This window comes from Pan paniscus, chromosome Y, assembly GCF_029289425.2.
Source record: "Pan paniscus chromosome Y, NHGRI_mPanPan1-v2.0_pri, whole genome shotgun sequence".
Classification (NCBI taxonomy): Eukaryota; Metazoa; Chordata; class Mammalia; order Primates; family Hominidae; genus Pan; species Pan paniscus.
In genome coordinates, this window is record NC_073273.2 from 38,931,563 (window position 1) to 38,959,227 (window position 27,665).

The 27,665-nt window shown below is 38.2% G+C and overlaps 1 protein-coding gene and 1 pseudogene across 17 annotated transcripts in view; one reads left to right on the forward strand and one right to left on the reverse strand.

The window, feature by feature from the left end:
* Positions 1 to 4,854: 4,854 nt before the first annotated feature.
* Positions 4,855 to 5,720, forward strand: LOC129395501 (developmental pluripotency-associated protein 2-like; annotated as a pseudogene).
* The window catches only part of UTY (ubiquitously transcribed tetratricopeptide repeat containing, Y-linked), a 254,423-nt gene continuing 232,076 nt past the window's right edge, over positions 5,319 to 27,665 (reverse strand). For 9 of the 17 annotated variants that reach the window (XM_063602065.1, XM_063602069.1, XM_055106957.2 and 6 more), the window contains 2 exons: positions 25,409 to 25,579; positions 22,819 to 24,268 (listed from right to left, as the gene is read on the reverse strand). In XM_063602065.1, the coding sequence (XP_063458135.1) occupies positions 24,242 to 24,268; positions 25,409 to 25,579 (198 nt within the window). In that variant the 3' untranslated portion in view covers positions 22,819 to 24,241. Of the gene's footprint in view, positions 9,224 to 22,818; positions 24,269 to 25,393; positions 25,580 to 27,665 lie in introns of those variants that run through there. The other 8 variants (XM_063602062.1, XM_063602063.1, XM_063602064.1 and 5 more) reach the window with 3 other exon arrangements.

The following is a 27,665-nucleotide window of genomic DNA, read 5'->3' on the forward strand; positions in this document are numbered from 1 at the left end:
AGTGGATGGATGAGAAAGGAAGAGAAAGAAATAAGGAATAGTCATTGGGTAGTAGATATGAGTAGGGAGTGACAATTCTCTGTCATTTCTCCTTTAATGTTATATAATGCCCTTGTTTTTGTTGTTGTTTTTACTGTTGTTGTTTTAACAAATCTGTTTTATCTGATACTCCTTTCTGCTTTTGCTTTCCATTTGAGTGATTTATATTTTCCCATTCCTTTACTATGAGTCTGTAGCTGCCTTTAGCTCTCAATATAGGTCTTTTGCAGGCAGGAGATTGTTGGGTCTTACTTTTTCAATCCAGTTTGACACTTTATCTTTTAAGTGGAGCACTTAGGCTATTTACATTCAAGGTTAATACAGATACATGAGGTTTTGTTCCTGCTATAGTGTTAGCTAGTTGTTTTGGAGTGTCAATAGGATCTGTTTTGGAGTGTTTAAAGGATCTGTGAACTTTGTACTTATATACTGTTTTTATGATGGTGAGTATCATTCTTTTGTTTTCATGTTTAGAACTTCTTTGATAATTCCTTGTAGGCCTTTTCTATTGGTGATGAACTCCTAAGCATTTGTTTGTCTGGGAAATACTTTATTTCTCTTCCATTTATGAAGCTTAGTTTGGCAGAATATAAAATTCTTGATGGGGTATTATATTTTTCATTAAGGAAGATAAAAATAGCCCCTTTTCATTCTGGCTTGTAGGGTTTCTGCTTAGCAGCCTGCTGTTAATCTGATAGGATTTCCTTTATAAAAGATTGAAATTTCTCTCTCGCCACCCTTAGGATTTTTTCCTTCACATTTATGTTGAACAGTCTCATGACTAAATGACTTGGTGAGGTTCTTCTTGGAATTTATCTTCCAGGAATTCTCTGGGCTTCTTGTAGTCAGATGCCTAAATCTCTCCCAAAGCCTGAGTTTTTCTGAATTATTCTTTTAATTAGGTTTTGCATACTTTTTACTTTTTCTTCTTCTCCTTCTGTAATATCTAAGTCATAGGTTTGAATGCTTTACATAATCTTATTTTCTGAGGCTTTGTTCATTGTCAAAATTCTTTTTTCTTAACTTTTGTCTGACTAGGTTAATTTGAAAGACATGTCTTCGAGTTCTGAAATATGTTCTCCCACTTGGTCTAGCCTATTGTTAAATATTTCAGCTGTATTTAGTAATTCCTTTCATGAATACACCCTAAGTTATTTTCATGATTTATGTCAGTTTTTAGCTTTCTCTTGAATCTCATTAAGCTTTATTTATTTATGTATTTATTTATTGAGACAGGGTCTCACTTTGTCGCCCAGGCTGGAGTGCAGTGGCACAATCTTGGCCCACTGCAACCTCTATCCTCTGGGTTCAAGCAATTCTCCAGCCTCAGCCTCCTGAGTAGCTAAGATTATAGGTGTGCACCACCATGCCTGGCTTCTCATTGAGCTTTAAAATGAGAATTTTGAATTATCTGGTATTTCAAAGATTTCATTTTGGTTAAAATTCACTGCTGGAGAGTTAGTGTGATTCTTTGCAAATGCTGTAACACTCTTTTCTAAATATACTTTTGGAGTTTTTCTTTGTTTCTCATCAGGATAATTTTTTTCTTTTTCTTTTTTGTATTCACTCTTGTTTGGCCAGGAATCACCTGTCCCTCACCCCCATCCCACCCTGGTCACACACAACCCTTTGGGAGGTGTCTATAATGTATGATGTTGTCTTTGACTTTGGTTCTGTGTGCTTTCAGTGGGAAAGTCTATACAAGTTGCAAGAGTATTCACTGTTCAATGTTCAGTCCAGTAGGTGGCACAGATAATAACTGTTGCCAGTATAGATGTGTGCGTACTCGATGCCTGTTTACTCAGAGAAACTCTCTATTGCCTCAGGCAATTGGCTGATCTGTGAAATGCACAGTGATCTGAGCTCCCTGCTTAGCCCCACATATGGGTTTGGCTGGCACAACATGGGCAGGGCTGAACCAGAAAGGCCCGTCTACAAGTCCCCCAATGACAGGCAAAAGCATTAGTTCTGAGGGGAAGGGGTTCTGCTGTACAGCTCCTAGTGGCCAGAGGTGTGTCTAGGCATGGAGTTATGAAACCTCTGCTGCCCCAAGTTCTGCCCCAAATTTAGGCTGAGGTCAGCCTAAATTTATAATCTAGGAGTGGGTGCTCCAAGTGCCTGAAGACATGTCTGGGTGTCAAGTGAAGAGAGCTCTTTTGCACTGAGATCTTTGCAATGGAGGGAAGTTTTGGTCCATGCTCCCAATTGAGGCAAGCAGAAGTGGGGTCGGCCTCCCTCTCATTCTTCAGAAGTGGTGAGGCATGCTTTGCCCACAAGCCAGGGGAGTAGGCTGAGACATCTAGCAGTAACACAAACAGACAGGTTCCAGGTCACAAAGCTTTCCCTGGCTGCAAGTCTCTGCCCAGGAGAAACCTCGGCTTTGCCACTCTTCTCTTGCTTCAGTTCTACAGTGGTGTCTTCGTCTCAGCCTTGGATCTGGAAAAATGCCTAGAGCTTTTCCTGGTGCCTCTTTCTTCCTCTCTGCCTCTCAACCTTTCCACTGGTTAACTCCCAGGCTTGGAAGAAACAAGGTGTTCTCCCTTGGCCTGAGATCCACAGATCCATAATGGAATAATAAGTCACAGAAGGGGACTCTCTGTCCTCACTGGAGCTTCACTCACTTTTATCAGCTGAATGCTGTCATTGGGTTTGGTTACCAACCCTTTCCTCTGCAGAATCTGTGGTGTCCTTCAGTGTATTCTGTTCTGGTGAATTATCATTTTCTTTTCCTTTTTTTTTTTTTTTTGAGACAAAGTCTCACTCTCTTGCCCAGGCTATACTGCAGTAGCTCGATCTTCGGCTCACTGAAACCTCCACCTCTTGGGTTCAAGCGATTCTCCTACCTCAACCTCCTGAGTAGCTGGGATTACAAGAATGTACCACCATACCCAGCTAATTTTTGTATTTTTTAAGTAGAGACAGGGTCTCACTGTGTTGGCCAGGCTGGTCTTGAACTCCTGACCTCAGGTGATCTGCCCACCTTGGCCTCCCAAAGTGCTGGGATTACAGGTGTGAGCCACTGTGCCTGGCCTTCATTTTCTTTATCATATTAAGGCTTACAGAATTTATATTTACACATGATTTTTGCTATTTCCAAGTGGCTGAGGCACGTTAAAAGCCTCTAATCTGCCTTTTGGGAAAATATCTGTTTTTCAAATTTTAAGAAGAGTTTAAGAAGGGTTGATGTAAATTTTTCTTTAAATATTTGGTTACATTCATCCATGAAGCCATGTAGTCCTGGGCCTTTCTTATTGTGAGTTTTTGATTACTGATTCCTTATTGGAATTAACTGAAGGACACCACAGATCCTGCAGAGGAGAAAGTTGGTAAGCAAACCTAATGACAGTAATCTTTTTGTTACTCTGTTTTTTAATGTCAGCCAGGCTGGTTACTCACGCCTGTAATCCCAGCACAGTGGAAGGCTGAGCAGGAGGATCACCTGAGCTCAGGAGTTCTAGGGCAACTTGAACATGTCCAATCCCATCTCCATGAAAATTAGCCTGGCACGTGCCTAAGCAAGAGTGTCTCCAGGAAAAAAAAAGTTTCTAAGTTTTTATCATTCAATCTTGGTACTTTATGTGTTTATATAAATTTATCAATTTCTTCTATGTTATTTAGTTGATTGGCAAATAATTGCTCACTGCAGTCCCCTTTGATCCCTTTCATATCTCAGCCATTCATTGTGATGTCTCCTCTTTTATTTCTTATTTGAGGCTTTTTTTTTCTTAGTGTGGCTAAGAATTAGTTTTATTTTTCAAAAAGTTAACAGTTTTATTGATTCTTTCTATTCTTCTATTCTCTGATTTCTGGGTAAACTTTGTTATTTCAATTTATTATTGCTTCACTGCTAAGTTTGAACTGTTTTCTTTCGAATTACTCAGTATGTTGTATTTTCATTTTCATTTGTTTTGAGCTTTTTTCCCCACTTTTCCTGTTATTGACTTTTTGTTTCTATAGTGATCAGAAAATATATCTCACTATGTTCTCAATCTTCCTAAATTTTAACTTGTCAAGTCTCTTTTTTTTTAAGTTTTCTGTGTAAATGTTGAACCCATTTTTGAGGGGTATTAAAGTCTACTGCTATTATTGTCATTCTGTGCATTTTTTCTTCTGATCTCTTATCACTTGCTTTATGTTTAGAAGTTCTACACATACACACACACCACCACACATATATACATATGTATAAAGAAATATTTATATATGTAGATACGTCTATATATCTATATGTACAGACAAGAATATACACATAAATAACGATGTGTAAATATATGTATGTAGATGCTAGATATAGATATATAGATACTTCTACATACATGAAGGTTTCTTTAGGCTGAACTTAAAAAACATCATGAACAATCCTCCCACCACCTCCTCCTGAGTAGGTGAAATTAAAGAAATGCACCACAACGCCTGCCTAATTTTTGTATTTTTTGGTAGAGATGGGGGTCTCACTGTGTTTCCCAGGCAGATCTTGAACTCCTGGACTCAAGTGATCCACCTGCCTGAACTTCCCAAAGTGCTGGGATTACAGGCATGAGCCATTGTGCCTGGCCTAATTTTTTTTAAAAAAATATCACAAATGGACAAGTTATCCCACTGTCAGATAAAGTTATCGCATTGTCAGAAAATGAAGGAGAGGAAAAAGATAACGAAAGGAAAACAGAGCTCATCTGGGTAACAGGAAGTAGAAGAAATTTGCTTATAAAAGGAGAAACCGGGCTGTGCACAGTGGCTCATGGCTGTAATCCCAGCACTTTGGGAGTCCGACGCAGGAGAATCATGAGGTCAGGAGTTCAAGACCAGCCTGGCCAATATGGTGGAACCCCGTCTCTCCTAAAAATACAAAAATTAGCCAGGCATGGTGGCAGGCGCCTATAATCCCAGTTACTTGGGAGGCTGAGGCAGGAAAATTGCTTGAACCTGGGAGGCGGCGGTTGCAGTGAGCCAAGATAACCACTCCAGCCTGGGTAACAGAGCATGACTCCGTCTTTAAAAAAAAAAAAAAAAAACCAAAAAACAAAAAAACAGGAGAAATCAGATTCAGAGAAGTAAAATACCATATATCCTTAACATTGCTGTCCTTGCCTTCCCCAGGGTGTTGCTGAAAATGTCAGACTCAAATTTGGATAGCAGCAAGAATTTCTTTGAGGGGGAAGTAGATGATAAGGAAAGTATGATTTTGACATTGGTGCCAGTTAAAGATGATCCAACTATGGAACAAATGAAACCAAGTTGTTTCTTCAATTTCTGATGTCAAACTGGAGAAATTTAAGAAATACAATCAAGGTCATTTACTTCAAACAAATGAACAATTTACAGTGCCACAAAAAACTAGATGAAAAATACTAGCACTTCCCTTGCCATTTTGCCTCCCATTAATAAGGTGTGTTGGGACCCTTTGTGGGATTGCTGTCAACAACTCAGTTTGAGTACTAAAGGCAAGAAAACAGAAGTTAGTCTGAGGTTCCATAGGCATGCTTACCCTGAACAACAGCAAGATATGCTTGAAATGTCACCAGACCAGATTACAGCAACGTTCGAGGAAACGCAAGGCAGTAACCGAGAGAGCACGGCTTCAGAAAAGTTATGAGGTGAATGAGAGAGCAGAAGAGAATAATACAGTTGAAGTGGTAACTTAAGCGCAGGGAGCCATATTGGCATCAAGTTTTGGCCAATAAAAGGTGGCCAACTGTTCAAATTGTGTTCAAATAAGGCAAATGCTGAGCTGTGACCATTCCAGCTGTTTCTGTACCTCACTTCTGTTTTCTGTAAGTCACTTTCTTTTTCTGTCCATAAATCTTCTTCCACCACGTAGCTGCATTTGAGCATCAGACCCTACACTGGCTAGGAAGACTGCTCTAAACTTTATGAATTTATTAATTGTTCTTTGCTCAGTTAATTGTTTTAAACACATAGGTAGGTACTTGTATTGCTATTTTGTTGTTTTCTATTTTATCGTTCTTTTGACCCTCTTCTCTGGCTGTCTCTGTACTTGTTGAGTTTTGGTGTATATGTTTAGTGACATAAAGTTAATTCTTTTCCCTTTTTTCTTTCTGCATTTCCTATTGGTATTTTCTTTGTGGTTACTCTAGAGGCTTACATAAAACATCTTGTAAGTCTATCTTATGCTGATAACTATAATTGCATCAACACTTTTACCTTTCCTCTGCTTTTATTACATTTTACATTTCTATATGGTGTTCGTTCATTATTACGATTTATGTTAGAACATTATTATATATGCCTATATATTTACCTTTATCAAGGAGTTGTTTCAGTGTTGCTGTTTAGCTTCATTGGTTTCAACCTAATTCCCTTTAGCATTCCTTGTAAGGTAATTTCAGTGATGATGAATACCACCACCTTTTGTCTGAAACCTCTTCATTTCTCTTTTATTTCAGGACAGTTTTGCTGCGTTTCACATTATTGGTTGGCATTTTTCTCCCAACACTTTAAATAAATAATTCCACTATCTTCTGGCCTGCAAGGTTTCAGCTGACAATTCTATTGATAGTTGTATGGAGATTTCCTGCATATGACAAATTGCATTTTTCTTGCTGCTTTCAAATTTCTATTTGGTTTGGACTTTTGACCATTTAATGATAATGTATCTCAGTGTAGACTTGTGGTTCACCTGATTTGGTATCTTTTGAGTATCATGAATCTTGGTCCATTTCTTTCCCCAGAATGAGGAGTTTTGAGCCATGATTCCTTCAAATAAACTATCTTTTTTCTTTCTCCTTCCATGTAAAATTCTCATAATGTGCTATGTTGACTGGCAACGTGAGTATCATGAATCTTGGTCCATTTCTTTCCCCAGAATGAGGAGTTTTGAGCCATGATTCCTTCAAATAAACTATCTTTTTTCTTTCTCCTTCCACGAAAAATTCTCATAATGTGCTATGTTGACTGGCAACGTAAGTGGTGTTCATGAGTCAGACACTTTCCTTAGTCTCTTCATTCTTTATTCCTTTTGCTCTTGGGTGGCTAATTTCAAATTTTATGTTTTAAGAGTTCACATTTCTTTCTTCTGTGTGATTAATTCTGTTGCCCACTCTACTTAATTCTTAAAATTACAGTTATCATATTTTTCAGTTCCAGAATGTTTTTTTCTTTCCTCATAACCATCTTTGTGTCATTCTTTTTGTGTAACACTTTCCTGATTTAATTATCTGTGTGTTCTCTTGTATCTCACTAAACTTTTTTACAATGACTATTTTTGTCAGGCAATACATAGATCTCCATTTCTTTATTGTTGGTTGCTAGAGATATGTTTTGTTCTTTTTATTGTGTCTTATTTTCTGACTCTTCATGTTCTGTACAGCTTTGTGTTTGTGTGCATGCATTTGAAGAAACAGTTCTCTGTCTCGTTATTTTCGACTGGCTTTCATTAGGAAATATATTTTTAAGTCCTCCCAATGAGAAGTTCTGGATCTTTCTTCCTATTTGCCCTGGGCATTTTTGTTTTGTTAGCTGTTTTCAAAAACCTGTAATATCTTCCTCTTAAAAACAATTGTGATTGCATTATACCTATCTGATGTGTGAAGTGAGACAGAAATTGAACTTTTAGTTGGCACAAAGGAATGCTTTGGGGGTATACACTGCTCCTTTGCCTTTCTGGGTAAGAACCCTCAGGCATGCATCACTTTCTAATTTTACATACTTATGCTAGCTGTAAAAATACGCCTCTCTCCTTAGCAGCCCTGGGCATCCATACTGTGTCAATTCTTTCAGCGCTCTCTGGGAGATAAGACAGAAGCTAGAACCTCAAAAAGTGTACCGAAAGACCAAGGACACTGAATCTGCCACAAACTCTCTTTTCCTTCACCCATCTATTTTTGCTGTGAGCTGTGCTGGAACTTGGAAAAGAAGCTAAACTAGGTAAAATAATACTGTTCTTCCTATTCATTTCAGTGCAGCTGGTATCAGTTTGTGATTGTCCAGGGTACTGCAAACGCTTAAAGGACTCTGAGCTTCTCAAAAAGGAATTTTGATAGTTTTAAATCTGTTTATGTGGGGGAAACAACATCTGAAACTTCCCATATTACTGTCTGGCTGATTTGACAATAATTTAAAATAAGGTATGTAAATAGTTTAACAAGCAATTACAAATCTCTTGAAATGAGTAATAAATTTCAGCAAAAAAATGAGTAATAAAAACACCTAATTTAACTACAGAAATAAAAAATACAGGAATTAGAATAAAAGTGTATTGGCTCAATAGTAGAATGTATAATACAGAGGAAAAATTTCAGTGACAAAGACAGAACTTCCTGTTTATTCTAGCTGAACATGAAAGAGAAAATAAGCTGAAAAAAGTGAACAGAGTTGTGGGATCCGTTGTTTCAGGAACCTTATGGTGTTGCTTTTCTGGCCAGAAACCTCTGTGGGTGGTGGTGGCTTTGCCCAAGTTTTGCTCAGGCCTGCTGGGCTTGCTCCACCCACGCAGCCTGGAAGGCTACACTTGGCTCACATTACTGGCATGGATCCCATGCCTGCCAAGGGCCAGCCAGATGTGGAGCGGCAAGGGGTGTGTGACCAAGCCAGTGGGGTGACTGGCTACTGCACATAGTCAAGCATGCTGGCTGCTGCACAAGGATGGGCAGCTGTAGGTGCTGGCATAGGCACCAGGTCTCTGTGAGGGTGCAGTTGAAGCAGGCACACCACAAGCAACTTCCACAGCTGCAGTGACAACAGGAAGCTTGGAGACTCCCGAAACCACAAGGTCCTGAAGAGAGATTCACAACCCTGGCTCAAGGAGCTCCCAGGTCTGGACTCTCTGAAGGGCTACAGCTCTTCTCTCCTCTTCACTCACAAGGTAGTGAGCAAGGGGCGTGTTAGCCCTGTTTGTTTTACAGCTTTCAGCCCCACCATCCAGCAGCTCCCAAGTTCTTCTCCTTTGTCAGGGAAGAATGAGGAATGTGGACAAATGGAAGGAGAACAAGACAAAGAGAAGCTTTATTGAGTGACAGAATAGCCCTGGATCAGGAAGCTCCTCTCTGGGTGCAGGTCTTCTGGTCATCTCTGCAGCTCTCAGCAGAGATGAGGCCCTGGAGTGGGTATCTCCTTTCTGCGGCTGGTCACCTGATGTCTGCTCAGCTCTGCCTGAACCCCGGGCTTTTATGGGCCACAGAAGGGAGGAAGTGAATGCCGATTGGTCCATGGGTGGCCATGGGGAGGCCTGGAAAAGGCACCACAAGTTCACATTGGGGTTTGCAGGACTGGCAGGCCAGTTCCCACCCTTCAGGTCCTCCCTGGCCTGAAGGTGGGGCCTCACCAGGGGCCCACCCCCTTGCACTCAGGAACATGTCTGCCTCCTGCTGCCTTTCATGGCACCCAGGATGTATATATCAAGGAACACCTGCAGGTCAGTGCAAGCCGCCCTCAGCCCCCCATCAGCTTCCCTCTTATGCTCATCAGTGCCCAAAGTTCAGAGTGGGCCAAGAAGGTGGAAGGCTGGCATGTCAGTGCTGCCTTGAGCATGAGCACAGCTGGCCGGGCTGACACAATGCCAAGTCTTGGCCCCAACCTTGCTCTGAGATCAGAATAGGCACTGGGAGCTGGGAGAGGCCAGGCAGCAGGAGCAGACACCTCCAAGCCTGTGGGGGAGGGATCCTTCCTGGGTCCCTGAGAGTGCAGAGATGCCTGGCTCTGCAGCTGTGGTATGGCTCAAGAGCACAGGGAGGCCCAGGTCCCCAGCCATGACTTGGGCGGCTGCAGCTGCACTGGGAAACTCCCACCCCATCAACTTGGAAGTGGGAGGGGGGCGCCCCCACTTGTCCTCAGCTCCCAGTGGCCCTGTGGAGTGTGCAGCTCAGGCAGTAAGTAACTCAAACATCAAGACATAAGTCAAACATCAACAAATTTAAAAGAACTGAAATAATACACAGTGTATTTTCTGAGCAAAGTCAAACCAAAGTGGAAATCGGTATTATACAAAAATAAAGCCTCCCCACTCCCCACCACTTGGGAATTAAACAGTTCTAAATACATTGATCTAAGAGAAAATCCTAAAGGAAAATTTTAAAATACATAAAACTGAATAAAAATTAAAATACAACATATCAAAATATGCAGGCTATTAGCTGTGAAAAGGGAGTTATTTCACTAAATGCGTGTATAGAAAGAGAGAATTATTATTATTTGAGACAAGGTCCCACTCTGTTGCCTAGGCTGGAGGGCAGTGGTACGATCACAGCTCACTGCAGGCTCAAGGAAGCCCACTGCCTCAATTTCCTGAGAAGCTGCAACTATAGGCATACAACATCATGCCTGTCTAATGTTTTAGTTTTTTATAGAGTTGAGGTCTCATTATATTGTCCAGGCTGGTCTTGAACTCCTGGGCTCAAGCAATCCTGCTGCCTTGGACTCACAAAGTACTGGGTTTACAGGCATGAGGTATTGTGCCTGGTTGAAAACAGTTTAAATTAACTGAAGTAACTATAAAAAGTAACTAAAGAATGAAGAGCAAAACAAACTCAAAAGGGGCTGTGGGTGAGAGGGGGAAGAAAAATCAATGAAATGTGGGGAAAAACAGTAGAATAAATAAAAGAAAATTTTGCTTTAAAAAAACTTGTGAGTGAAATCACAAAATATCAATAAGGAATAAAATACATTACTGCAGATACTATACTACTGAAATTATAATAAAAATACCATGGGGAATTCTGTAACTTAAAAGAAACAATTCTTCAAAACTCACAATCTGGCAAGTCAATCAAGATATAAGAGAAAATCTGAATAGTCTGTGACAACTAAAGACAATGAATTTTTACTTTAAAAGTTCAAAAAAGAAGACCCAGAATATTATGGCATCACTAGATAATTCGGCCAAGTATTTTAGGAATTAACATCAAGTTTACACAATGTCTTCAGAAACTGGGCAGAACACTTCTCAATTCAAAATAAGGCCTTTCTTACACTGACACAAAACTATAAAAAGACAATATAAACACAGAAAACATCACGAGTACTCAGGTACATAGGTATAATAATCAACATTTTCACAAGCTAAGCTCAGCAAATACAAAATTAAATACGCATGCAACACAAACAGTTGGGATAAGGTTCATCTACGTAAAGCTACTTCAACATTGAAAATCAGTTAATGTAATCTAATAAAAAGAAAAGTCATATGGTTGTTATCAACAGATGCAGAAAAATGAGAGCACTTGAAAGTTTCAACACTCAATGGTAAAACCTGCTAGGAAACTAAGAATAGGATATTCTTAATAAAGAGCATTTCCTTATAAAACTACAGCTAATATCATACTGCTAAGAAATTTTTTTTTTAAAAAAAAGATTGGATACAATAGAAAGCAAGAGTGTCCATTTTCATCATTCTTATTTAACACAATACTGGAAATTCCAACTGCTGTGATAAAGTAAGAAAAATAAACACATGAACAACATATAGAAAGGGAGGAAATAACACTTCTTTCTTGCAGACTGTACACATGGAAAATGTAAAACAATTTACAAAAATCTTTTTTGAACTAATGAATGAGTTCTGCATGATCAGAGGATATTAAATAAACAGAAAAAAGTCAATCATCATTCTGTAGACTAAAGATGAACATGTGGAGATGGAAATTAAAAACCCAATACCACTTACATCTCTCAAAAAGAAATGAAGAAGCCTTCATGATGGCTGACTAGGGGCATTTGCTTTCTCCAATAAGAGAACCAAAGTGAGTAATCACGCATGAACTAGATCATCCAAGAGAGAGCACTGGAAAAGAGGTGATACCTAAAGCAAACAAGAATTAGGTGAGGCAGCCTGCTTGGCCAGGATGGGCTGGGTGCTGAGAGACTTTCCAACAAGGTCAGGGGTCAGTGATCTCCAGGGATCCATGTTCATACCAGGTATCCCTGTAATTCTAGCCACTGGAGAGCTAACCCCACTCAGTGGGCCCTGAAACTAACATAGGGAGCTGCAGAGAGATAGTAGGATGGTACTGCCTTTAAGCATATAGCCTGTGCAGCATCCCTCACATTCCTTGAGACCTAAGCAGTTACAGCAAGGCACACTCTTTGGAACATCATCCCAAACAGACCAGGGACCATCTTTGAAGCCCAGAGGAATCAGGGCTGAGGTGCAAGGAATGCATGTGCTGCTGACTCTGGAATTCAGGTATAACCAACCACGGGCTACCTGGGACAAAGGTATGTCCGAGATGCAAAGAAAGTGCCATTCTAGAGCCATGCCCCCAACAGACTCCCTACTGTTCTGGAGCCCAGCAGTGCTGGGGCTGAGGTGCAACAGCAAAGACGGCTGCTGTCCCCAAGACGTAGTTGTGAGCACTACCAGAGCTGAGGCATGAGTAGCACACATGTGCTCCCAACATGTGAGCCAAAGCTGCTATCACTGAAACCAGTATCGCCTGCCTAGTGGCAGGGCAATGGCATAAATGCTGCCACCATTCACCTAAGCAATCTGCCAGTGGCCTGAGAATCCCTCTAACCCCTGCTTTCCAGGCCCAGCACATGTACACACTATCAGTCCTCAGGAAAACCCAGCCTGAGCAGGTTTAATCCCCTACCTATGCCCGAGGAAAGTCTGGATCTTGGGTGTGACCCAGCTCAGTCCACCAATGTTGACCCCTGAACACTCCTTGTGGGGTACTCAGGCAGGGTCTTATCCACCTGGTTGCTATAACCACAGCTGATACCTATATGTGTGTATCAGATGTAGGCCTGGAGACTGGCCTCATGAGCTCAGTGCAGCCTGATACACACTGCTTGAGGCATCCTTCCACTGTCACTGCCAGCGCCATCATCCATGCCACATCAGGTGTCCGGAGGCCCAAGAACCTACCTATATGCCAAGCTCACAGCTGCCACTATCAGCATCAGAATAAGTCACCTGGGGGCCCAAGCACTGGCCTGCTCGGACACAGTAACACTGGTGCCACTGCAGGTCACACTGAAGCCCAAAGAGACAATTGTTGAGTGCACTGCTGCCACCATTAGGGCCTAAAGATGGGCCAGTCTGGCATCCCAGTCCCAGGTAAAACTGCACTACAGCCTCCAATACTAACTGCACCCGCAGAGCCAGTGAAAAAGTCTCAGACACCACTGATGCTCTTTACAATCAAAGAAATCATACAGAGACTATCCTACTGCATGAACCCAGAATCAAAGCCAAAGTGCCTTACCCAACCAATGCCACAGATTCATCCTCAGAAATATGTCCTTCTCTATGAAAGGGAATTAAGAAAACTGGAAGTGATTGATACACCGGTTATGCAGATATCAATGAAAGGACACATGAGAAAGCAAGTTAATATGACATTTCCAAAGGACATAATAATTCTCCAGGAATAGATCCAAATAAAAAATATATGCACAAAACGGCAGAACAAGACAGTAGTAATTGTAAAGAAGCTCAGAAAGAAGAACATTTTAAAACACATGTTTAAAAAATCAAAATCAAAAACAAGTCAGTTCATGAATGAGAAGTATACCAAAAAGACACGTCATTAAAAAGAACTAAATCAATTCTGGAACTGAAGAATTCTTTGAATGAAGTACACACTAGGTTTGGAAGCAGCAAGAATTGGCTAGATCAAACAGAAGAAAAAAAACCCTCAGAACTTGAAAACAAGTCTTTTGGAATTAACAAACCAGGCAAACATTTTTAAAAGAATGAAAAAGAATTAACAAAATCTTTACAATATATAGGACACCACAAAGTGACCAAATAAATAAATTACTGGTATCTCGGCATATGAAAAGATAACAAAAGGTTCACAACCTGTTTAGCAAAATAATAAATGAAACTTCCCAAGTCTAGCAAGAGATTTACATATCCAGATACAGGAGATCCCACGATCCCCTCAGATGCGACACACAAAAAAATCTTCTCCATGGCACATTATAGGGAAAGTGTCTAAAGTCAATTACAAAGAGAAAATTCCAAGAACATCAAGAGAAAAGTGTCTCGTTATCAATAAAAGAAATCCCAGTAGACGAACAGACTGCTCAGCAGAAACCTTGCAGGAAAGGTTAGAATAAGACGATATAACCAAAGTAATGAAAGAAAACACCTGTCAGCCCAGAATGCTATATCCAATTCAATTTTCCTTCATAAATGCAGGAGAACTAAAGTCTTCCCCAGATAAGCAAACACTGAGGGAATTCATCACCACTAGATGAACCCTACCAGAATTGCTCAAGGGAGTTCTAAATCTGAAAATGAAAGAACAATATTTGTCATCATAAAAACACATCAAGGTATAAAACTCAATTATAAGAAAACATACAAATAGGAAAGGACTCAAATGGTACCACTACAGATAACTGCCAAATCACAATAGCAATAAGAGAAAAGGAAAGAAATAGGAATACACAAAATAAAAAAACAACAGTATGACAGGTACAAAACCTCACATACCAACGTATCAATAACCTTAAATATAAGTGGACTAAATTCCACACTTTATAAAATATATAGAATCTATGGGTTAAAAAACATCATCCACTTATATGCTCTCTACAGGAAACTCATTATACCTGAAAAGTCAGCACACAGACTGAAAGTAATGGAGGGAAAATAGCATATGCAAGCCAGAAGTAAGCAGGAGTAGCCATACTTTAAGCCACAGGCAGGTAAAAAAAAAAAAAAGACAAAGAAGGTCATTATATACATTATATAATGATAAAGGAATCAATCCAGCAAGAAGAAATAACAGTTCCATATACATGCAACCAGTACTGGAACACCCAGGTTCATAAAGCAAATATTAATTGATCTAAGGAGAGATATTTCAATGCAAGAATAGTGGGCAACTTCAATCCCCACTTGCATTAGACCAGTCATCTAGACAGAAAATCAACAATAAAACACTGGACTTAAGAACGACATTGGACTAAAAGTACCTAACAGAAACCTACAGAATGGTTTACCCCAAAATTGCAGAGAGCATACTCTTTTCTCATCAGCACATGAAAGATCCTCTAGGATAGACCATGTTGAGCCACAAAACACTTCTGAAAAAATTTTAGAGAGCCAAAATCACATCAGGTATATTCTAGGACCACAGTGGAATAGAACAAGAAATTAAGATTGAGCTCAGTGGCTCATGCCTGTAATCTCAACACTTTGGGAGTCCAAGGCAGGAGGACTGTGTAAGCTCCGGAGTTCAAGACCAGTATGAGCAACATAGCTAGACCTTGCCTCTATTAAAAATTTAAATCAGCTGGGCATGGTGACTTGTGCCTGTAGTCACAGCTGCTCAGGGAGCTGAGGTGGGAGGATTGCTTGACACCAGTGGTCAAGGCTGCAGTGAGCCATGAATAACCCATTGCAGTCCAGAGCAAGACATTGTCTCAAAAAAAAAAAAAAAAAAAATTAACATTAAAAAATTAAAAAGGCTGGGCATGGTGGGTCACACCTGTAATGCCGGCACTTTGGGAAGTTGAAGTGAGATAATCGCTTGAGCCCAGGAGTTCAAGACTAGCCTCATAAGTGAGACACTAACTCAATTTAAAAAACTGAAAACAAAAAACCATAAAACCACACAATAGCAACAAGAAAACCCCCACAAAAAACTAGAAATTAATACCAATAGGAACTGTGGAAACTATACATACATGGCAATTAAATAACATTCTCTTTAACAACAACCACTGGTCAATGAAGAAATAAAGATTAAAATGAAAAAAATTTAAATAAATGAAAATGGAAACAACACACCAAAATATATATAACAAAGGCAGTTAAAAAAGAGAAATGTGTAACAATAAGTGCTTACATCAAAATAGTACAAAGATCTCAACTACGCAATCGAATGATGCACTTATTAGAAAAACAAGAATCAACCAACCCAAAAATAGCAGAAGAAAAGAAATAAAGGTGACAGCAAAACTAACAGAAAAAGAGACTAAAAAAGAATACAAAGGATCAATCAACACAAAGTTCGTTCTTGAAAAGACAAAACTGATAAACCACTAGCTAAGCTAACCAAGGAAAGAAGCAAGAAGACCAAATAAAATTAGAAGTAAAAAAGAAAACATCACATCTGATAATAGAGAAATAGAAAAGATCATGAGACATTATTATGAACAAGTATAAACTAACTGCAAAAACTTAGAAGTAATGGATGGATTTCTGGAAACATACAAACTAGCTAGGATGAATCAAGAATAGCGGGGCATGGTGACTCATGCTTGTAAATCCCAGTACTTTGGGAGGCTGAGGCAGGTGGATCATGAGGTCAGGAGTTCAAGATCAGCCTGGCCAAGACGGTGAAACCCTGTTTCTACTAAACATACAAAAATTAGCTGGGCACCTGTAACCCAGCTACTAGGGAGACAGAGGAAGGGAACTGCTTGAACCTGCAAGGCGGAGGTTGCAGTGAGCTGAGATCGTGACACTGTACTCCAGCCTGGGTGACAGAGTGAGATTCCATGTCAAAAAACAAAAACAAAAACAAAAAAGAATCAAGAATAAATAAAAAAACCCTGAAGAATAAAAAGTAGTGATATTCATTCAATATTCACAAGTATCTCAACAAAGAAAAGCCCAAGACTAAATGGATTCACTGCTGAATTCTACCAATTATGTAACAAAGAATTAACAGCAATCTTCCTATTTCAAAACACTGAGTAGGAAGGAATTACCCTTAACGCATTCTATAAGACCAGCTTTATCTGATACCAAAATCAGAAAACACACAACAAAAATCTATATACCATTAACCTTGAAAAATGTATCCCCTGCTCTTGGCTCAGAGGAATTAATGTCATTAAATTGAACATACCGCCCCAAACCAGAAAACACACAACAAAAAAGAAAACTACACACTATTATCCCTGATGAATTGCATCGAATTGCATCCCATGCTCACGGATCCAAGGAATTAATGTCAATAAATTGAACATTCTGCTCAAAGCAATCTATAGATTCAATCCAATTCCCCACTGAAATATCAATGTCATTTTTCACAGACATAGATAAAACAATCCTAAAATTCATGTGGAACTAGTAACAAAACTGGCTGAATAGCCAAAGCAATCCACAGCAAAAAGAGACATCATACTACCTGACATAAAAATATATTACAGGCTACAATAGCCAAAAGAGCATACTATTGATATAAAAAGACACATAGATCACTGGAAGCAAATTGGATAACCCAAGAATAAATCCAGATATTTATGGCCAAGTGACTTTTTTTTAAACAAAGATGAAAATACATTTGAAAAAGGACACTATCTTTAGGAAACGGTGGTGGGAGAAATTGTAGGTCCACATGCAATAGAATGAAACTCGACCCCTTTACTTAATGAATTAAAAAAATCACTTCCAGGCTGGGCACAGAGTGTAATCCTAGCACTCTGGAAGGCCGAGGTGAGAAGATCACTCGAACAGCAGTTCGAGACCAGCTTGGCCAACATGATGAAACCCCGTCTCTACTAAAAATACAAAAATTAGCCAGGTGTGGTGGTAGATGCCAGTAGTTCCAGCAGCATGGGAAGCAGAGGAAGGAGAACTGCTTGAACCCAGGAGGTGGAGATTGCAGTGAGCCACGATCGTGCCACTGTACTCCAGCCTGGGTGACTGGAGCAAGACTCCATCTCAAAAAATACAAAATAAAATAAAATAAAAAATATAAAAAATAAATAAAATAAAATAAAATAATAAAATAAAGTAAAATAACCTCCAGATGGATCAAAGATTTAAAGACCTAAAAGTATACTACTACTAGAAGAAACACAGGGAAAACACTACAGAACACTGACCTAGGCTAAGATTTTATGGCTAAGAGCTCAAAAGCACAGCCAACAAAAACAAAAATAAACAAATGGTACTATATTAAACTAAAAAGCTTCTGCACAGCTAAGGAAACAACCACTGGAGTGAACAGACAACCCACAGAAGGGGAAAAAATATTTGCAAACCATTCGTCTGACAAGAGACAAATAATATCCAGAAAATACAAGCTCATACAACTCATTTATAAAAACAATCCCATTAGAAGGTGGGCAAATTACATGAATGGATAATCCTCAAAAAGACATACAGACTGCCAAAAGGCATTTAAAACTGCTCAACATGTCTAAGCATGAGGATATTCAAATCAAAACCATAATGAGATAAAAAAAAATCACAAAAATTAAATAATGTCATTTGGAGAAAATGAATGGAAGTGGAGTTCATTAGTTTACTTTTTTCGAGACAGAATCTTGCCCTGTCTCCCAGGCTAGCGGCAGTGGCACAATCAAGGATCACTGCATCCTTGACCTTCCAGGCTCAAGAGATCCTTCAACTTCTGCCTCCCGGGTAGGTGGCAATACAGACACACGCCATTACACCCAGCTAATTTTTGTATTTTTTGCAGAGGTGGAATTTCACCAGGTTACCCAGGATGATCTCAAATTCCTGGGCTCAAGTAATCCACCTGTCTTGGCTCCCAAACTGCTGGGATTACAGATATGAGCCACTGAGCCTGGCCCAAGTATATTATGTTAAGTGAAACAACCTAACTGTGGAAAGGTAAACATTGCGTGCTCTCATTCATATGTGGGGGCTAAAAAAAAGATTTTGTAAAGGTAGAGAGTAGAATGATAGTTACCAGAGGCTAAGAAGGATAGATGGCTGAGAGGGAGCTGATAAAGACAAGTAGGTTAATGGGTACAAACATACAGTTAGATAAAATGTATTATGTTTTATCATTCAACAGCAGTATAGATGAATGACTGTAGTTAATAACAATGTATATTTCAAGGGAGAAATAGAAGAGGACTTGAATTTTCCCCAACTCATAGATATGGTAAGTCCTGAAAGTAATGGACACTCAAAATATTCCGATTTAATAATTGCACATTCTATATATGTAACAACATGTACCCCCATATATATGTGAAATATTATCAACTTAAAAGATAAAATAATCTGTAGGTATAAGATCTGTAAAGGATCTGCATACTGATCATTATAAAAGCTAATGAAAAAAACCAACAAGGACTTAAATAGAGAGAAACACCATATGGACTGGGATACTCAACATATTAAAGATGCCAATTTTCTTAATTTTATTAACCTATTACTTATATTGCAAGCATATTTATGTAGATATGTATTCTAGATATTAGAACACTGTTGTTGATATAGTTAGCACAACGTATCAAAATCACAATAAGGTTTTCTGTAGCCCTAGACAAGCTTATTCTAAAATTTATATAGAAAGGCAAAGACTCTACAATAGGTAAAACAATATTTAAAAATAATAAAGAATTGCTTTGTCCAATATTAAGACCTATTATATAACCACAGTAATGAAGATAGTGAAGCACTGGCACAAAGATGAACAGATATAAAAATGAAACAGTCTAGAAAACACAAAAATCAACCAACACAAATTCACTCTACTGATACCTTTGAGTTAGAAACAAATGGTCCTGGAGCTTAGACACAAAATGTAAAAACAAAACAATATTGCTGTATGCCTTACGATTTATAGAAAAAATTAACTCAAAATGGATTATGAATATAAACATAAAATCTAAAAAATTAATCCACAGGGAAGTATCTTTGAGTTCTAGGTATAAGTACATTATTTCACTGAAGCTGCTCAGGTTAACATCACAGCAACCTTGCACTAACTCAAAGAGATCTCTTTTTCTATCTTTTCAGAATAATATAGACATGGTTTTCAAAATATTTACTCTTCCTGATCTTTTAGCTCGTTTTCCCTCCCCTTTATGTGATGCCACAAGGTGGACTTGTACTCTCCTCACTTGTAGATTCATTAACTTGCATTTCTAAATTTGAGATTCACATATCCATCTGTTCCTTTCTAAATCAATTAAAATCACTTAGATGTCACTATAATCTTCTGCTCTGTCCTTTCTGGATTTTGTCTTGTTAAAAGGACACTTCTCCACCAGGAAGATAATGGGATCTGTGAACTTTATTCCTTAAAATGTTTCCAAAATTTGTGCCTTTACTTCCATTCCACAAAATGAAAATTCCAAGTACAAAGCATTTCCTCCCTGGACTTTTAGTCTTAGATATATTCCCCTGGGATATGTGTAAAGAACAAATGCAGCATTGAAACAAATGGGAGTGTGACAGAAGAAAGATTTTGCAAATTTATTGATTCTTTTATATAAAACCAGTTAATAGCTCTGTTACTAACTACAAGAACAGTCAGAAAGTCTTAACATGACTGAGGAGTTTTGCACCATCAGATCCCTTCTCCAGTTACCTGTTTACACAGCTAATGTCTTAGTTATGACAAAGAACGTGAGGTCCCCAAACATTCATGTTATGAAGTGTGAATGTAGATGATTTAATACTTTTTTTTTTTTTTTTTTTGAGATGGAGTCTCACTCTGTCACCCAGGCTGGAGTGCAGTGGTACGGTCTCAGCTCACCGCAACCTCTGCCTCCCAGGTTCAAGTGATTTTCCTGCCTCAGCCTCCCAAGAAGCTGGGAGTACAGGCATGCGCCACCATGCCTGGCTAATTTTTGTACTTTTATGAGAAGGGATTTCGCTATGTTGGCCAGGCTGGTCTCAAACTCCTGACCACAGGTGACTTCGGCCTGCCTCAGCCTCCCAAAATGCTGGGGTTACAGGTGTGAGCCACAGTGCCCAGACAACTCTTGAACACAAACTGTAATGGTACTCTTTTTGTTATTTATTTCCATGTATGTCCCATATTAGATGGTAAAAGCCTTGTGCATATGGAGTGTAGAGGACAAGTTCACATCTTTTCCATATTTGTCTATTAGGTGAAGCTAATTAGAACATGTCTTAAATAAAAATATGTCATAGTAACTTAATGGCTAACAAAAAGGCTCAAATATTTAGGAGGAATAGACTCTTTACACTAAAATTATGTAATCACAATCTTAAGTTGATATATGCTAGTATCTTGAACATCCTAGTTTGCAATTTATTACTTTGGAAAAGCAGCCAAGGTTTATATTAAAATACAGAAGCATGCTGGGTGCAGTGGCTCACACCTATAATCCTAGCACTTTGGGAGGTTGACACGGGTCGACCTGAGGTCACGAGTTTGAGACCAGCCTGCCTAACATGGCAAAACCCCTTCTCTACTAAAAAATACAAAAAATTAGCCCAGTGGGGTGGCCTGTAATCCCAGCTACTTGGGAGGCTGAGGCAGGAGAATCGCTTGAACCCAAGAGGCAGTGGTTGCAGTGAGCCGAGACTGCGCCACTGCACTCCAGCCTAGGCAACAAGAGTAAAACTCTGTCTCAGGAAAAAACAAAACAAAACAAAACAAAACAAAACAAAAAACAAACAGAAGCCGAGATTTCTGGTAACAACCAGATTAAGCAAGCCACATTATATATACATGGCAGAAATGCAAATCAATCTAAGAAAACTTCATGTTTAATTGCTGAGAAAGAGAATATGGCTGTTTTCCACATAGTTCTTGTTTTCTTTTGGGAAAAGTATCTGTTTTATGCAACTACTGGATTATTTTTTGAACAATGTGTGTGCTATAAATTTCTTTTATTGAAAGGCATGTAGGTAGGGTCAGCTTGAGCAACTTCCACACCTCCAGCAGTAAAAAGGACAACAAAAAGAATCTTTTTTTTTAAATCTCCAAAATGCAACTTACAAAGGTGATAAATTGATTACAGTAGATAACAGAACTTCATTTATCTAGATTAATTCCAAACTAGTGATATATTTTTCAATTTTGGTTTTCTGCCTATTTAAAGAGTGTAAGCTTCTGAAAAGTATTACTCTCAATGGATAATCCAAATATGCATTAGAAAACATGTAAAAGGGCTAGGTGCAGTGGCTCATGCCTGTAATCTCAGCACTTGGGGAGACTGAGGAAGGTGGATCATGAGGACAGGAGTTCGAGACCAGCCTGACTAATACGGTGAAACCTTGTTTCTACTAAAAATACAAAAAAAATTAGCAGGGTGTGGTGGTGCACACCTGTAGCCCCAGCTACTCGGGAGGCTGTGACAGAAGAGCTTGAACCCAGGAGCTTGAACCCAGGAAGCAGAGGTTGCAGTGAGCCAAGATCACTCCACTGCACTCCAGCCTGGGTGACAGACTGAGATTCCATCTCAAAAAACAAAAACAAAAAAGTGTAAAAGACAAACAGGTAAAGTCATTTTCATGATTAGGTCAATTCTGTAAATTCAACATATAGTAATCCTAGCCATAAATCATCTTAAAAAGAGTTAAGACATAAGATGTTAAGTTAGTAATACAAAACAACCGGTTAAGAAAAGTTCAGGTATGGCTCTGGTATTCTAGATGTTTCCTGATGGTTGATCTGTAGTTTTTGTTTGAGAGGGTAAAAAAAAAGTCCTGAATTTTAATCTCAATGATTTCTGAACAAGAGAATTTACAAGAAAATTACAAAAATATCAGCATTTAAAATATCTAGAAGTACTTATGATTTTTCTTCCTTAATTACAAATTGCATTTTTTTTTTCTGAAATTAGGTATGTGATGATTACTGCTAACAGATTTCAATTACCTAACTTAATAAAATATCTTCATGAGTTTTCTAACAACTATTTCTAGGAAGCCAAAATATTCCAAACTTGTCTGAAGAAAGTACTGCAATAATGCAATGATCAAGACATTTCACCAGATAAGACTATAAATTCCCTTTTGATATTTAAATAGCTTCTATTAAAGCATTCTATGATTCTTCACTAAAGTTCTCTGGAAAGCTGTTACAAAGAAGAATGTGATTAAATAAAAATGCTTCAGAAAGGAGAGGTAGAAAAGACAAGTATTATTATCAAATGAGGTAATATTAAATTAGCAAGTTCTTCATATGAAATACAAGTTTTAATCGAACTTATTACAATTTACCAGCAATATAGATTTTTTAATACTTTCCTCCCCTTCACCCCAAACCATGTTGTACAAGCAGGACAGTATAGCATTTCAAAGTCATCTAGCTTTAAAAAAACAAGTCACTTATTTGTTCTCTAAAAGAGGTTATCATTCTGAATCTCTTTTCCATAAGAAACTCTTAATTATAAACAACATTTATCAAATCTATATAATGTTTCCTTTAAAATATTTACTTCACTGACTATATGTTTTCTACTATTATAAAATACAATTTGCCAGCAATTATTTATGGGCTATCACTATGGTGACTACAACTTAATAAATCACACTAAAAGACATTTACTTTAAAAACAGCAAACTTCCGTGAGTAATACTTTATAATAGGCACCTCAAAAACTACCATAGATGTAAAAAATAAAACTTTTAAAATCTATACAATTATATATCGAGGTTTCTGTATATATTATACATGTGTGTACACATACACACACATATAAAATACATATAATCATTAGGTTTGAAAATGAACAAAAAGTGGATTTTTTCAGAAAGTCTTTTTTAAACTCAAACATTGGGAAACCCTTTAAACATTTAACAATTTTAATAAAAATTTCTGTATAATACTAAGCAGTTTTATTTACACATATAAAATGTAATACGAGTAGTGTTTAAAACTACAGAACTCCTTAGTATTTAATGGCAGTTACGTCTGGAAAAAAACAACATTCCATTCACAAATATTTTCAGGCAATAAATATGTATTTATAAATAGTGTAAATCTGTATCAAGATTAGAAACAAAAATCACAAATCTGAAGTTTATTTCTTTGTCTATGTGCAATCCATTATCTTTGTATATGGGCTATTAATATTTAAAAAAATTATTTTGGAACCACAAATGTAATCATCATGGCCTCAAAACACACAAATACATAAAGCAGTAAAAAACTTCCTCAGATAATAGTACACATTTTTAAAAAGCTGATCGAGGAGAGATTTAAATTTGCTATCTTATGAAGAAATGACCAGCTAGGAAAGTGTTTTTAAGGAAAATTCTGCAGGGTTAAAATACAAATGAATATTAATTCATCAGCCCAGAAATAGAGAAACATAAAAAAGGCTATCTTCAAGTCAGTATTCTGTGTCACTTTGACAGTTTTGTCATACGTACACAAAACATATGATTAATATTATTTTTCTGAAGTACAGCTGGATCAGCATGTTAAGTCCTGAAGCAGAGGCAGCACTGTGTCCAGTTGCTTGACATACTATTCTTGGAAGGTTGCATAGACATAGCTTTTAGTCAACAGTTTTATGAAACAGCTACAAAACCAGTGGTGCAGAAATTTCCTGAAGAGCAGAAATAATCTCATTTAATATTCATGGAACTATATCAAGATGAGGATGATAATGAAAGAGCCTAGAAATAAAAGTTAAGATTTTGTTATATAAATCCTTAATAGTGTTTGCTAGCTCATGACTATAAAAGACAGCCTTTTTATGAAGTGAGTTTACAAGACACATGAAATCTCAACAGTTTCCTAAGAGAGATGCTCTTTTCTTTTTTTTCTTTTTGAGACAGTTTTGCTCTTATTGCCCAGACTGGAGTGCAATGGCGCGATCTCGGCTCACCGCAACCCCTGCCTCTTGGATTCAAGCAATTCTCGTGCCTCAGCCTCCGAATAGCTGGGATTATAAACATCCACGACCATGCACGGCCAATTTTGTATTTTTAGTAGAGATGGGGTTTCTCCATGTTGGTTAGGCTGGTCTTGAACTCCTGACCTCAGGTGATCTGCCCGCCTTGGACTCCCAAAGTGCTGGGATTACAGGCATGAGCCACTGCGCCCAGTTGAGATGCTCTTACTTTCTTCATTAGAATCAGTTCTTTTAAGAGTGCGGCGCTATTACCTCCATTTTTCATCATTTAGTGAACAACATTTGGAATACTGTTAAAAGTTAACCAATTTTTTAGATTGCTAAAAGAAAAGTTGTGTGGAAAAATAATTTTAAAGTAAATTAAAATTTCACTAGCAATTGGCTTATGAAAATGCCACAGCTAGATGACACTGAACATATTTTTCATGAGGCTTATATATCATATAATCTAGTCAAGCAAGCTCCATCAAGTAGTGCTATCAGGCAAACTCTTCGGGAATCTTTAAACTGCAAAGTACATGAAAAAAACCCACAAATTTCTTTCAGATAATTACTACAGAAGAATTAAGTAACCTACATGTACAAAGGTTTTATAAGTTATGTAAGCAACATAAAAACTAAAAAATATTCTAAAAACATACAGACATTTACAAGTGTAGTTAGTGTAACTATTCTTTGGGGGCATTCTCACTGAGAAGCAAAAATGGTAGTAAACATCAGTTTCATATAGAAAACCTAACATGAAATATGAGTATGGCTACTAATATTTTTCCTTACAAAGTATATACTGCACCAATGGAAAATTTAAGTTTCTTCTTAACACATTTTTATCAGTTAGCAAAGTCAAAGACCATTGCTTTAAACCCACCTAATTAAGTGTACTCACATGTTAATCACTTACTAGTGTAAATTGATCATAAACTTGGATTAGGTCCTCTATTTTGTACTGTTCGAGCACCACAAAATTTTCCAAACTTCTGCTTGTTTTTCGTGCACAATCTTGGCAATGTACTATGTAGGTTTTTTGAGTATTGCTTTCGTTAGTGACAAAAAGCAGATTAAAAACCTCCACCTATATTAAATAAATAAATAAACAAAAAGTATTGGACAGTGATATCTGAATTTATTTCAGCACTTTAACCATGGGGATTCTACTTCACATGGAACTGGACAATGATTTTTGGTTAAATCCAAGTACTTAAAAAAACAAAACAAGACTATGGTTGTGAGTTTGAGACACTAGGTTTTGTTTTGTAGCACACCCAGAGAAAAGGATAATGTTAGATATTTAGAGATTGTCTTTAAAGAAATTAAATAGTCATTATGACCATTCACTAAAGTGTAATTCAAGGTTTGATAAAGGTCAGTGTATTTTTATTTTACCAAAATACCAGTGCACTATCAGATAAAAGTGACCATTATTTGCTTTTCACTTTTCTGTGAGAGTACTCATAGTTGCTCTGTGTCTGAAGGACTGTGTTCCCCAAATGACTGAGTCCACAGTCATTCATTTTTGGTGTCTAGGGCACATTATTGTGGTTAATTTTCACCGAAGCTAAAACTACTTGCAATATGCATGTAATCTGATATTTTTCAAGATAATGAAACTGATAGCTGAATAACAAAAAGTGTTTTAAGCCTCATATTAAAAAAAGTACAAACAAAAGTGTATTCATGAACATTAATCTAACAAGAGAAAACATGTCTTTTAATTTCTTAGTCAAGCATCTTCAGACTTCTGCTTGATTTCTTCAGTTAAAAAAGCCAAATCCTCATTATCTTAAGTCACTTTAAACAGCTGTTAAAATTCCTGAGTTCATGAAGCTCTCTATTACTATCAATAGGAGTAACAGTGCTCTAGCAAGCTAGGCAGCAAATTTAGGATTCTTCTACTTGTCATAATTCCCAGATTGGATCAACTGTGCTGGTAATTTTACAACTTAATAAACACTTTTGAACATCTCCCTTATTTTTACATTCTTAAGGTTATGTTCTAGTCTAGGACTTTCATTAATACCTCCTAAGACCATTCTAATAGCATCCACACTGAGTTGTTTGCTTTCTATCTCCACTCTATCCAATTATCAACTGTTGGGAGCAGGATCCCCAAAATCTGGCCATAAACTGGCCCCAAAACTGGCCATAAACAGAATCTCTGCAGCACTGTGACATGTTCATGATGGCCATTACGCCCATGCTGGACGACTGTGGGTTTACAGGAATGAGGGCAAGGAACACCTGGCCGGCCCAGGGTGGAAAACCACTTAAAGCCATTCTTAAGTCACAAACAATAGCATTAGCGATCTGTGCCTTAAGAACATGCTCCTGCTGCAGTTAACTAGCCCAACTTATTCCTTCAATTCAGCCCATCCCTTGATTTCCCATAAGGGATACTTTTAGTTAATTTTATATCTATACAAACAATGCTAATGACTGGCTTGCTGTTAATAAATATGTGGGTAAATCTCTGTTCGGGCTCTCAGCTGTGGAAACTATGAGACCCCTGATTTCCCACTTCACACCTCTATATTTCTGTGTGTGTCTTTAATCCCTCTACGTAAGCTGGGTTAGGGCCTCCCCGACCAAGCTGGTCTCGGCAAGTGGTGCCCATTCGTGGGGGCTCGAATCCAGGTTGAAGGGACGATGGAGTGATGGAGTGATGGTCGCAATGGAAAACTAGCTGGAGGACACCCGAGTACTCTTAAAGCAATCCCCATGGTGAGTATGAAGGGGAGCTTGGAAGTATCAGGGTAACAACGAGACAAGTGTGGGGTGTGGTTCATTCCACCTTGGAACTTTTTCACACTGATGATGAGGAGGGAGAGTATAGTGAAATAACAGAAGAGGTTACAGAGCATGTTTATCTACCAGCTAAAGCTAAAGCGGCAAAGGAAGGTGAGGTTCATCCCTACCTTTCTGCACCCCCTATTATCTTGAAGAAAAAGACGCTCCAGATCTTTCTTTTCCAGAGGACACTGGGTGAAAAGTAGTTGCCCCAGTGACTGGGCAGCGCCTTGAGCAACCGCTCTTAGTTCTATTCAGGCGGGAATTCAGCAAGCTAGATGAGAGGGTGATTTAGAGGCTTGGCAGTTCCCTGTTAGAATGCACCCCCTAGATCAACAGGGAAATATTATAGCTACATTTGAGCCTTTTCCTTT